Source organism: Oratosquilla oratoria, chromosome 2, assembly GCF_046742065.1.
Source record: "Oratosquilla oratoria isolate Oo_2021 chromosome 2, ASM4674206v1, whole genome shotgun sequence".
Lineage (NCBI taxonomy): Eukaryota > Metazoa > Arthropoda > Malacostraca > Stomatopoda > Squillidae > Oratosquilla > Oratosquilla oratoria.
This window is the reverse complement of record NC_134778.1, coordinates 54,765,200-54,777,989: the sequence shown is the minus strand read 5'-3', so window position 1 is coordinate 54,777,989 and position 12,790 is coordinate 54,765,200. Positions and strand designations below refer to the sequence as shown.

Here is a 12,790-nt window from a genome sequence, read left to right as displayed (position 1 = left end):
TAATCTAATAAGCCTAACCTAACGTAACCTAATCTAACAACCTATCATAATCTAACCTAACCTAACCTTTACTCCACTGTTGATATTAGGTGTACTGGGGTGACAGTTCTTCAAGTGGGATCTCATGGGGTGACAATTCTTCATGTGGGCATTTTGGGGTGACAGTTCTTTATGTGACCCGTGTATTGTTTGCTTAAGGTAACACTATCATATTTCTCAAACATTTCATCTCAAAAACTCAGTCTCTCTTTCTCCACCTCCCTTATTCTTTGCTCAGTAGAACACCAAGCAAGGGCAAAATAATTCTTTCAACCTTCTCTTTGCATTAACTCCCAAATGTGTATAATAAAACCACAATAATTTTATACAGTTTGATTTTGCAATCTGGTGTGAATAGTATAGGCACCTCATATCAATAAGTACAATAATATGGAAAATAATACTATTTCTATCTATTTTCAGGCTTAATAGTAATCAACAATTGATGTAAGATGTACATTTTTAATTATAACTACAGAACAAAATCTATCAATTCATCTTCTGAAAATATTCAACCATTTAGAATCCCTAACAATCAGTTAAGACACCACAAAATTTAACCAGAGTTCATTATCAACATAAAAATAGTTTTCATCAACAATAAAATATATCCAACTCCTCCATATATCACAATTCTTTAATAGAATGTTATTACAAAATACACTCTAGGAATCATGGATTAATGGGAAAACAAAAAAAACAAAAAGAATATATATAAAATTTCCCCCAGTTTTTAACATAATCAAGATGTTTCTTCTTCCTCTGCAGCACTGATCACTGTCCCCCCTCTCTCGAGCCAGTCATCAAAGGAGCCAAGATAGTTCCTGCAAGAAAAATAAAAAATTAGCAGATTCCTCTCAACTTTATATCAGGGGAAGTGAGCCCGTTGCTGTTTGCTGATGACACTGTGCTTGTAGCAGGGTCTGAGAGGGGTTTAAGGCAGTTAGTGATGGAGTTTAGGAAGGTATGCAATAGGAGAAAGTTCAAGGTACTGTACATACTCGCGTATAGGTCGCACTTTTTTTAACTAAATATTTCGCCAAAATCAGGAGTGCGACCTATACACTCGACATTAATGAGGGACAGCAACAATTAGCGATTTCAATGTGAGAATGACATGGAATTTCAGTGTTCACACAATACACATCGAAAAACTTTTCAAGCCTTTTGTATGCATAAAATATATATATCACAGGTTCCTACCAAATCGCTGCTTTAAACTGAACTATTGCTGCTAGAAAAGCATATATCAATTACAATAAAATCGTATAATATTTTTTTTCCAACTCTTTCGTGTGTTTTATAATGTTTATAAGCAATGTGACCTTGACCCTTTGTTTACTGTATGTTACCATACATCACCTGTTTCACTCGTGGCTGCATTTCTATATGTGCGCAAATTATGTTTTCGTAGCGTAACATAACATCCCATAACGTAACTTAAATAAACTTATGATTTTCGTAATAAAAAATATTATTTTCATCAACTGTCTTCTATACTGTTGTATAGTGTCCAGTTGACAGTTAAACTCTATTGGGAAGGGAGGAGTGGGTGTGGAGATAGAATGTAGATTGAGAGAAGCAAGTAAATGCCTTGGGATATTAAAAAGTGTAATGAGAAATAGACATTTGAGAATGGATGCTAAGAGGAGGTTGTATGAAGGGGTGATTGTGCCAACAGTACTGTATGGGTCAGAAACAAGAAACATAAGAGAGGAAGAGAGAATGAGTTAGAATGTGTTTGAGATGAAATGCCTGAGAAGTATGATAGGGGTTACTAAGCTAGATAGATGAGAAATGAGGAGGTGAGGAGGAGAACAGGGGTGGAAAAGGAGTTGAGAGTTAGGGTTGATGAAAGAGTATTGGGATGGTTTGGAAACATGGAAAGATGAGTGAAGAAAGTTAAGTAAAAGAGGTGTGGAAGGCAGGGGTGGAAGGAGTGAACACAAGGGGTCGACCTAGGATGAGATGGATGGATGGGGTAAAAGAGGCATTGGAAAAGAGGGGAATGTCTGTTTAGGAAGGACGGGAAAGGACAGAAGATAGGGGTGAATGGAGAATGGTTGTGTATGGATGATGCTGTGATGCATGAGGGGGAGTGGTTGGAGGATGGGGGTGAGGGAGTATGTATGAGAAATAAATTGACACAGACCGAAGGGATTTCTCCCCGTCTCCTTTTCTGCATGAGGGGATGGAGAGGGGCATTGCCGATTTAATGAAGCGGCTTTGTTGTGGATGTGCTGAGTCTTGCAACACTGCTTCTGACCCAGGGCAGTGGACAAGATGCAGGGATGACCCGTCATCCAGGAGGTGCCAAGATAAGAGGGAGGGAAGTGGGTGGAGGGGAGTGGAGTACGTAGGGGATGGAATGGGTGGGAATGATTTCTACGCCTTTGTTTTTTGGCTACCTCCCGTGTAAGGGGGAAAAAAGCATTGGTGTGTGTATGTATGTACCAACAGTCCCCAATTCCTTCACCTTATTTAAATACTTTTATATATATTCCAGTACCCTAGTTTCTCCTGTCTGTGTACATGAAGATATCCTAAAAGATGAAAGTGCTCAGTCTATAATCTATAATTTTCCTTGGTGGTTTTCTGTATATTTAGAATCACATGTCAATCTGATTTTCACTGTACGCACACACACGACTTGATGGCGCAGTGGTAGCGTTCGTGGCTGCAACTACGGTGGTCCGGGTTCGAATCCCGCCCAGGGCTCAAATAATTTCAGTATCACTGCACTGCAAGTCGTTACTCCAACTCTTGTGGGCAGGGAGTTGGAGGTGTGTGTGCGTGTAAGGTCACAACATTACCCATAGATCAGTCATATACGAGCTCTGAGCTCTCTTCAGGGAGGGAAATAGCTGTTGATCACAAGCCCAACACATGACCCAAGACCATAGTGAATCATACACACACACACACACACACACACACACACACACACACACACACTCACACGGTGGAGCGGTTGGTAGAGTCCCTGACTGTCACTACGGCGGTCCGGGTTCGAATCCTGCCCAGGGCTGAAATAATATCAGTATCGCTGTGCTTAGTGTCGTTATTCCAACATTTGTGGGCGGGGAGTTGGGGGTGTGTGTGCATGTAAGATCATGTGTTGGGCTCATTTCTCACCCCATCCACCCTAGCAACCCCCATCATACCTCTCAGACACCTCATCCCAAACACATTCAAACTCTCTCTCTCTTTCTGGCTACCTCCCTTGTAAGGGGGAAAAAGCCTTGGTATATGTATGTATGTATGTATGTATGTGTGTGTGTGTGTGTATATATATATATATATATATATATATATATATATATATATATATATATATATATATATATATATATATATATATATATGTACATGTATATGTATAAACACATAAATACATCTTGGTATATAGACAAACTTTCTCACTGATTTTTTTTTCCTCCATCTTACTTGTTATTCTCACTACTTGTTAATTTTTTCCTTTCAACTTTTTCCATTGGACCAATGATAAAAGATTCACAAAAGATATTCCAAAAACATAACAGACTAAACCACAAAAAGATTCATGGAGTGTGTGGGATGCATACCAATCACGAACTGATAAACAGACCATATGACTTAGTTGTTCTCGTAACTGTAATACAGCAGGATTTGTAAAAAAAGAAATAATAATAATAAAAAAATAATAATACTGAATTGTTCAAATAAAAGATCATTCAAATACGGAGGATTGACTGTACATTATGTAAGGTTCATAGCCTTTTTTTGGAAGCTTGCTGGCTGTGCAGGTTGGGGAGTCAATACTTGCGGCAAAGGTTGAGGGGATGGTGGTTCGAACCCTGCCACCAGCAAAGTTGAAACAGGGGCATGGTTCATTAAATTCCATGCGAAAAAGTCCTCTGTAAGGGGCACTGTCCTAGCCTTCTGATGGGAGGAGTTTGTGATGTTAAACCATATCATAAACCATATGCCCGTTTAGCATGGCATTCTTCCATCAACTAAAAAAAATTTTTAGGTACTTGAGAAAATAATATAGTAAAGTGCACCATAATAATAATAAAAAAAAAAAAGGTGTTAAGACAGGAGGTGCCAAGATAAGAGGGAGGGTGGAGAGGAGTGGAATGTATTTGGGATGGAATGGGTGGGAATGGCTATTATGCCTTTTTCTTTTTGGCTACCTCCCATGTTAAGACAGACCTAGAAAATTAAATTTTGCTTACCTGACATTTGTGTATCCAGCTCCCATGAAAGCCAGCTGTGCAGTACGTGACCGGATACCAAGAAGGCACATGGTTACTATGGGTTCCTTCTCATCTGGTTTGACAAATCCAAACTTTTCCTGAAAGGTTTCTGGAGCCATCAGGAGTGCATCCCCAATCAGATGTACTGTAAACAAAGTTATAAAATATGAGAAAAGAAAAGTGGCATCCAAGATCTTCATTATATTAGTGATGACCATATTTACTGCTATGGTAGAATAAAATACAGATGAAAAAGAAAAGAGGACATGAGATGTATTGAACAGAGAACAATAAGAATCAGAATTTGAAAAGACTGATGAAAATTTACAAAGTACATATACTGATCAAGGAACTATAGGGATATAAATAAAAATTGTATTCATATCATTACTAAAGATGACCCGTCATCCAGGAGGTGCTCAGATGAGAGGGAGGGTGGGAGGGGTGTGGAGTGTATTTAGGGATGAAATGGGTGGGAGTGTTTTTATGCCTTTCCCTTTTTGGCTACCTCCCTTGGAAGGGGGAAAAAGCCTTGGTATATGTATGTATGTACTAAAGATCTATGTTAACCTCTTCAATGCAAGTCAAATTCTCATGCCCAGCATCGGCTGCCTGATGTAGGATAATTTGATGATGCCTCACAATATTCACATCATAAAATATAAAATCACTGATGATTTACTTGTTCTCTCTAACTCTGAGTAACAATAAACTCAGGACATGCAATCAAGCCAGTTCACAGAATTCAGGGGATAACTCAGCTATAACTACAAAATAAATATAATCAGGACGCCAACAATGGTAACCTCATATACCCACTCGTGCCTTACGACACCTCTGTAGGTATCATCATAAGGAAGAGGTTAATTAGACAAGAAATCTCCTTCCAGAGATGATGCTAGATTATTGTATGAAAGAAGAAAATATTACATTAACCTCTAGAACACGATGACAACTATGTAGGTGTCACGAGCCACGAGTATTTACCTAATTGTATTTACCTGTATGGGGCAGAAACATAGAACATAAGAGAGAAAGAGTTTAAATTTGTTTGAGATGAAATGCCTGAGAAGTACTGTAGGGGTTTAGGCTCGATGGAGTGAGAAACAAGAAGAGTGGGGGTGGAAAATGAGTTGGGAGATAGGGTTGATGAAAGAGTATTGGGGTGCTTTGGGCATTATGGAAAGAATGAGTAAAGAAAGATTAGTTAAAGAGGTGTGGAAGGCTGTGGTGGAGGAAGTGGACATGAGGGGGCAACCAAGGATAAGATGGATGGTTGGAGTAAAAGGGGCATTGGGAAAGGGGAATGCTTGTTGAGGAAGGAAAGGAGAAGACAGAAGATAGGGGTGCGTGGAGAATGATTGTGTATGGATGATGCTGTGATGCATAGAAGGGAGGTGGGGGATGGGGGTGTAAGGGAATATACGTCTAAGATATTTTGACACAGCCCGAAGGGATTTCTCCCCATCTTCTCTTTTTCTGCACGAGGGGAAAGAGAGGGGGCTTGCCGATTAAAAAAAGTGGCCTTGCTATGGATATGCTGTGTCTTGCTATATTCCTTTTGACCTAGGGCAGTGGGTGAGATGCAGGGATGACCCACCATCCACGAAGAGCCAATAAAAGAGGGAGGGAGGGGTGGTGAATGGGAGTGTAGTATGTGGGGATGAAATGGGTGGGAGCAGATTTATGCCTTTGACTTTGGCTACCTCCCTCGTAAGGGGGGAAAAAGCTGTTAGTATATGTTTGTATGTATGTATGTATGTACATGTTAACAAAGATTTTTTTATTCCAACACCAGCACTATGATATACCCACACTCCACAAATACAAATCTCTTCTTACACAGACGATATAACAATTACATGCACACATCATAATGCAGACAGAACCACATAAATACTACAGCCAAACCTTGACATGCTCAACACCTGGTTCACTACTGACTCAAAATAGCTCCAACCAAATCCACAGTAACACTTCTCACCAACTGAACAAATTGGACAAAACAATAGTGTGTGCAAACACGATGCATGAATATAAGAACAAATTAGATGTTGTGAGATACAAAGACAGGACACCACGAGCATAACTCCCCTCACCATAGAATACAACTAGGTAAATACATATCACACCTCTTTGTCAACAACACCCTCATACTACAGACTCACCCAAGATTCTTGGTATAACATATAATACATCCATGTCGTTGAAACAACGCGCACAAACATAAAAACAGAATGCACACCTAGAGACAAAATACATACCTAGACTCATACATACATATACTAAAGGCTTTTTCTCCCTTACAAGTGAGGTAGCCAAAAAAACAAAGGCATAAAAACCACTCCCACCCATTCCATCTCCACATACTCCCTTCCCATCCAGCCCCCCTCCCTCTTATCTTGGCTCCTCCTGGATGACGGGTCACCTAGACTTAATGTGTTTAATTCACTTGTAGCTCCAACATTCAGACACGACAAAGAAATTACCATTGCAATATACAAACAATACGTATACTCAGCGTTGAATTATGTGAGCCCCACATGGGTCTCAAACACACCACAACACCCTGCAGACTATACAGAACAAAGCCCTAAAGATAATTACAGGCTGCACAAATATAACACCTACAGGGATACTTACGGGGAAGATTGACAGATCCAGGTATATGACCAGGGTTACTCCGTTCACCACGAGTTCGTACATCAATCAACACAACTTCTTTATCTTCCAGCTGCTGCTGAAGTTCCTTGAATTCAACATCTAAAAAAATAAAAACTTATGTAGATTATACGCAAGTCTACTTAGAAATGTCAAACAATTTTCTTACTGAATGGTGGAGTTTCAAGTTCTAAAATATTAATAAAATGTTAATAACACTGGATCTACATACAACTTCTATGAGGAAAAGGTTTTCAATATCAAAACTTTAATACATTATGTTCTAAAATGTCAACATTTCAGATGTTACATTAGGTCTAAATAAGAATACTATGGAAAAGAATATGGTTCATACTTGGCAAATTTACTGAAGAAATAAATCTTTGTGATGAGCCTAAAATCCTCACTCCAACTAGTTGTCCTGCCCATGTCAACTTTGCCAACCTGGGCACAACCTGGCCTGAAATCCATCAACCTTAACTTCAGACACTGGCAAATTAGGTATGATATATATACATACATATACCAAAGGCTCCCCCCCCCTTACATGGGAGGTAGCCAAAAGACTAAGGCATAGAAACCACTCCCACCCATTCCATCCCCTACATACTCAACTCCCCTCTACCCTACTCCCTCCCTCTTATCTTGGCACCTCCTGGATGAAAGGTATATATATACCAAAGGTATATCAGCTGGGTGGCCTAGCCAATGGTCACATCCAATTCATACATATTAAAACCCATCCAATATCCATATCTCAACACCACCTGAATGAAGGGTCTTTCCTGTCCCCCACCACACTGCTTGGGTTTAGAGGAATACAGTGATCAGGCCTTCCACAGCAGGGCCCGACGGCTGGAGCTGGTTTGCCCTCAGCTTCATTATATATCAATCCCCTTCCTCTTCCATTCAAAATAATTCATATAGCAGAAAAGATTATCCTTTCAAGCCATGTCATGCTGTCATCCATTTAAAATCTCCCTCCACTCACTCCCCAGTTCTCTCTTCCCTGCTCAACAGACATTCATCACACATCTATGACCCTCTTTACTAGATCTATCCACTTCACTCTTGGTCCTCCTCTCAAGTTCACTCCACCCACTTCTACCTCTCACAGTCCCTCTGCTGGTCTTTTCATATGCCTAAACTGCACTAAGATTTATCCAATCCAAGAGCTAATCCTCTTCTCTCACCTTCACATTTCTTTTATCCATTCTTGTAACACATTTTTCTTGAACACTTAATCTCAAACATATTTAGACTCTTCCTTATACTCCAAATCTCTATACAGTTCCACAAGTATCATTGCTTCATAAATCCTCTTTCCATTTATCACAAAGTACCTATTTCTCATAACACCTTCCATTTCACCCAAATATTTCTTGTTTTATTTTACAATTCACCTCCAGATTCACACCTACATTTACTGCCATGTGCAACTACAAAAACTTAAAACCATTTCCTCTAGCCTCTTACCCTCCTCCTGTGTGCTGGTGACATAATCAGAAGTGTGCTGATCTTATGTTCACTTAGTTGTGGGCTCAAATCCCACACTTCTCTCCAATTCCCAACAGTGACTGTTACCTACCTCAACAGCTCAAGCACATAGGGCTAAGGTGAAGGCTTCAGTCACAGTTATGCGCCTCCTAGCGTAGACTCCTCACCTTTCACCAACTTCTCACCCTCCACACTCACATTCAATCTATCAATCCCTGTGCACTACATTACTTTACTTTTGTCCACACTTACTCTCAACTTTCTCTTCTGACACACCCTTCCAAACTCAGTCACAAACTGCTTCAGTCTTTCTTCACAATCAGCCATTTGCATAATGCCATCTACAAACATCATCTGTCTCACTTCCCACACCCCTCCATCCTCACTCACCAACTCCAAACCTCTGACTAGAATTCTCATAATTACCTCCCTCACCACCATCCATATGCATGTTAAGCTCTTGAATATAATGACGGCTATGTATGCATCATGAACTGCAAGTGAGACTGATGTTTAAGGAGGGGGATGATCTGGGTGTGAATGTAGTTTTGTGCTGATGTATTATGAGGTTCTGTTCACAAAGTGTATATGTTAATATTTACCACATTGTATTCACCTAATTGTAGTATAAAGGAAAGGAGCAAAACTCATTGGAGTCCCATCTCTTATTCTCCAATTTTCCATTCCTAGCTTGAAGTTCATGTATGGTTCCAACCTGGTCTATATCCTTAATTTCCAATTGTCATATTTTTATACTTTGTTTCTTCACATCCTTTAGACATACAGAATTTCTTAATTTGTTCTCAATAACCTCTTCAAGCCCTCCTATCTATTCATGAGATACATTTTGTCAATTCAGTTTGTCTCCTTTGGTGACCTGAATAATGTAATCATATCACCTGGTTGTGCTTGTGTGATGTAATGAGATAGGTGAGTGGGGATGAGGGCTCTAGTATTGAAGTGTGTGCCTATCATTTTCATGTGATATCCTCAAGGGAAAATTTTGGTTTCTGAATATAGTGGTCCACTAGGGTGGTTTTGGTGCATCCTCTTATTATTCTTAATGCTTTATTTAGTATGGAGTCTATGTTTTGTTAATAGGAACCAAGCTGTGGAAGCATAGTTTATTGTGGTTCTAATGAATTGTTTATATACAATCCTAAGGCATTAACACAGTATTTCTTCCTCAAGTTACTTTGGGCCTGCCCAGTGGCTGTAACCTGTAACTGGGAGCTTTAGGTCTCCTGAGAGACCTGGGGCAGAGGACTGACTGACCCTCTCTGCAGCAAAAATGTTATATTTAGCCAATCTCAATACAGCCTTCTGCTATGTTTTATGACTACTAAACTTATTCTACCTATTGCCAGGGACTTTCCCTCAGTTCCAACAGTTTCATTGACTGGAAACCCAAAGCATCACAGTGGCTGGCAACCCTCCCATGCACTTTCATATATATCTGGGAAGAAACTTTGGCCTGTTGTCAGTGTCAGAGCTGGGCACGTTACCACCGGACAAGTAGTACGTTACCATCAATGCATTACCAAAAGATTTGGGGTGTATTACTGTCAATGGAAAAGTATTTACTTCTTAAGAATATTTTCAATAAAATAATACTAGACTACAACATTAATATTCCCTATTCTTGCGTTACTGCGTTAGTAATGCACTACCTGTCCAGCGGCAATGTGCCCAGCTCTGGTTAGTATTGTGCATGAGCCAGTGTCAACCTCACTGGAAACAGTATGAGGGGAGAGGCAATTGTAGGGTGTTAGCTATTCTTATGAGTAAAGGTGGAGACAATGCAGTCAAAGCTGATAGTGACACTTTGGGCCCTGTCCATGAGTCGAGTGTCAGCATCTCAGGGCTGCATATCCAAATAGAGATGAGGGTGTTGATAAGTTTTGAAGATGGGCAGCAAGTCGATAATTCTCTCTGATGTCCATCCTTAATGAATATACCACTATCAGATAACTAGCAGGTACCAATCACTTGTCATAGCTGAGAGTAACCAACTCCACAGCAACAAGGTAAAAAAAGAAAATATTCAGTAAAATGTTGCTTACCAGAAATCAATCCAAACATTTCAAATAATTTTCTTTGGCAGGTCAAACTGACTTTCCAGGAAAACTCTTAGTATGTTGAAGTTGACCAATATAGAATGTGTCAGTTGTGGTGTAGCAGGATGAGCATTCAACTAAAAAAAGAAGAAAAAAGAAAAAATGTCAGAAAAAACAATCAATCCTTTGTGGGTCATTGTAGTATGCGGTGTTCTGTCTTTGGTGTAGTGGTTGCACCTGAGGCATTTTGAATCTGTGTTCAGGCCTATTCTGTGTTGGTACTGTCTTAATGCTATATGGTGTCCTGAGTGTAGGTGTGCTAGTGTTGTTCATGCCTAGTGTGGTTGGATTTTCTCTGTGGGATTTGTATCTGGGGGTTGCTGTTCAAGTACTGAGTTTGGCAGTCTTTCTTGACAGGCTTGTTTAGTTATCTGGGTGTGTATGTGCGGATGTTTTGTGAGCTTTGTGTGACTTTAGGTTTATTTTCATGTTGGTTTATACTGTCAGATCTTTGATGTGCAGGCTGAAGGTCGTATGTATCAAAAAATGAGGCCTAGAATTTTAGGGTTCTTTTCCAATGGAAGGTGTTGGTCATTTAATTTCACTGTCAGGTGTCTTTATCACTCATGGTTGTCTGGGGTTAGCAATCTTACTGATGATTTCTGGGGCAAAGTTTCAATTTTATTTCTGAACTAATGTTCTCGTTTGTCTAAGTCTTCTTGAGTGTTTTTAGCTGTTATTCTGTAGCTGCTGTGATGGGTTATTATTGTCAGGCTATCAGAATACTCACTTGAGAATGCCTTTCTGTTGTCCAGTCAGTCCTTGTAAGGGACTTAATAGGTTTGTTTTCTTGTTAAATTTTGCTGACAAGTCTCTGATATGGGCTGAAAGTCATATACTGTATATACTTGTGTAGTGTGAGTTATGATAAAAATTTTACTCAAAAAATAGGGGATCTTACTTTACACAGGTAATGTTTTTTAATGTGTTACAATTCATGCTTTTTTGGTGACCATAATTTACCTGATAGGCCTACAGTCTCATGATAACCTTGGCTAATCTTAACAGTATCAGCATGCTCCTTTAACCTGTCTCCCATAGCCTACATTCTTCCGTGCTATTGCTACATGAATATAAGGATTTCATTCATAGCCTACATTCTTCCGTTCTGTTGCTCAATGAATATCAAGATTTCATTCACTACGTATATATACCACGTATAATCTACAAAAGCCTTACATAAATGAAGATCTGGCAATGTTTTTTTCCTTTCTCTAATCTGCATACGTCTTCATGAGTTTATATTGCTGAGATATTGCTCTCCCAGTGTCACATCTTTTTGCCATATACAATGAGACCTCTCATTAACGGACATTAATTAGCTGTGTTTGCGGCGTTTTCGGTGCTGTTGTTTAGTGCGTGCAATCACTATGCCACCCAAAAACCACTCCAAAACACCGTAAACACAGCGAAAACACCACAAACACAGCTAATTAACATTCGTTAATGAGAGGTCTCACTGTATGTACCTATACTGTGTAACAAATTCACTTGTGTTCCTTATTCTGTCTTCCTTTGTTTATTTAAATCTATTTTGATTTATTATATACTTTACATTGTAGATAAGGCATATATGTACTGCTAATCCTAACACCTTACCCATACCCAGACAACAACACAATATTTTTTGAGTGACTAATGGCAAAACTGGTGGCTGTTACCAGTTACTTGGGAGCCATGAGTTTCCTATGAAACCTAATGCAATAGATTGGGTAGAATTCCAGGATCATGCAAACACGGATATTTAACATGAAATTTACATTGTCCAATAAATCCTAACCAAACCTACCATAACCATTCCAAAGAAAAATAAATAAATATCTTAAGAGGTATTTTGTCTGTTATTGATGCTCCTGAGATGAATCTCCACTACTATGGTCTAGTGTAGTAAGCTGTAGGAGTTAGAGATTGAGCATCCTTGTGTGGGTGATTGGTCTGAAATCTTGGCTAACCACACATCCAAGCAGTATTTAAAGGTGTCAGGTGATACGTCACTCAGGTTCTCGAGTTTTCCCAGGATGTAGTTGAAGTCATGTTCTAATGTAGGTGAAACTACGTTGTGTCAGGGTCCTAATTCTTTTAGATGTTCCAGGGGTTGTTCTGACATAACACAGCCTTCCTCTTCTTGGATGGGTCTTTTCTGTAATGTTGACATTGGGGACCCTGTTTTCTAAAACCTTCCAGGTATAGATAATGATGTACTTATCTCTACACTACTGAAAAGAATACAAATATAGC

General features: G+C 39.4%; 1 protein-coding gene across 2 annotated transcripts in view; it reads right to left on the bottom strand.

Moving 5' to 3' along the window:
• Window positions 1-357: 357 nt before the first annotated feature.
• LOC143038793 (thiosulfate:glutathione sulfurtransferase-like) overlaps window positions 358-12,790 on the bottom strand; it is a 14,205-nt gene continuing 1,772 nt past the window's right edge. For both annotated transcript variants that reach the window (XM_076208336.1, XM_076208334.1), the window contains exons 2-6: window positions 10,499-10,629; window positions 7,294-7,398; window positions 6,921-7,040; window positions 4,257-4,422; window positions 358-863 (exon numbers count right to left, since the gene is read on the bottom strand). In XM_076208336.1, coding sequence (XP_076064451.1) covers window positions 782-863; window positions 4,257-4,422; window positions 6,921-7,040; window positions 7,294-7,398; window positions 10,499-10,517 — 492 coding nt within the window. In that variant the 5' untranslated portion in view covers window positions 10,518-10,629 and the 3' untranslated portion in view covers window positions 358-781. The remainder of the gene's footprint in view (window positions 864-4,256; window positions 4,423-6,920; window positions 7,041-7,293; window positions 7,399-10,498; window positions 10,630-12,790) is intronic.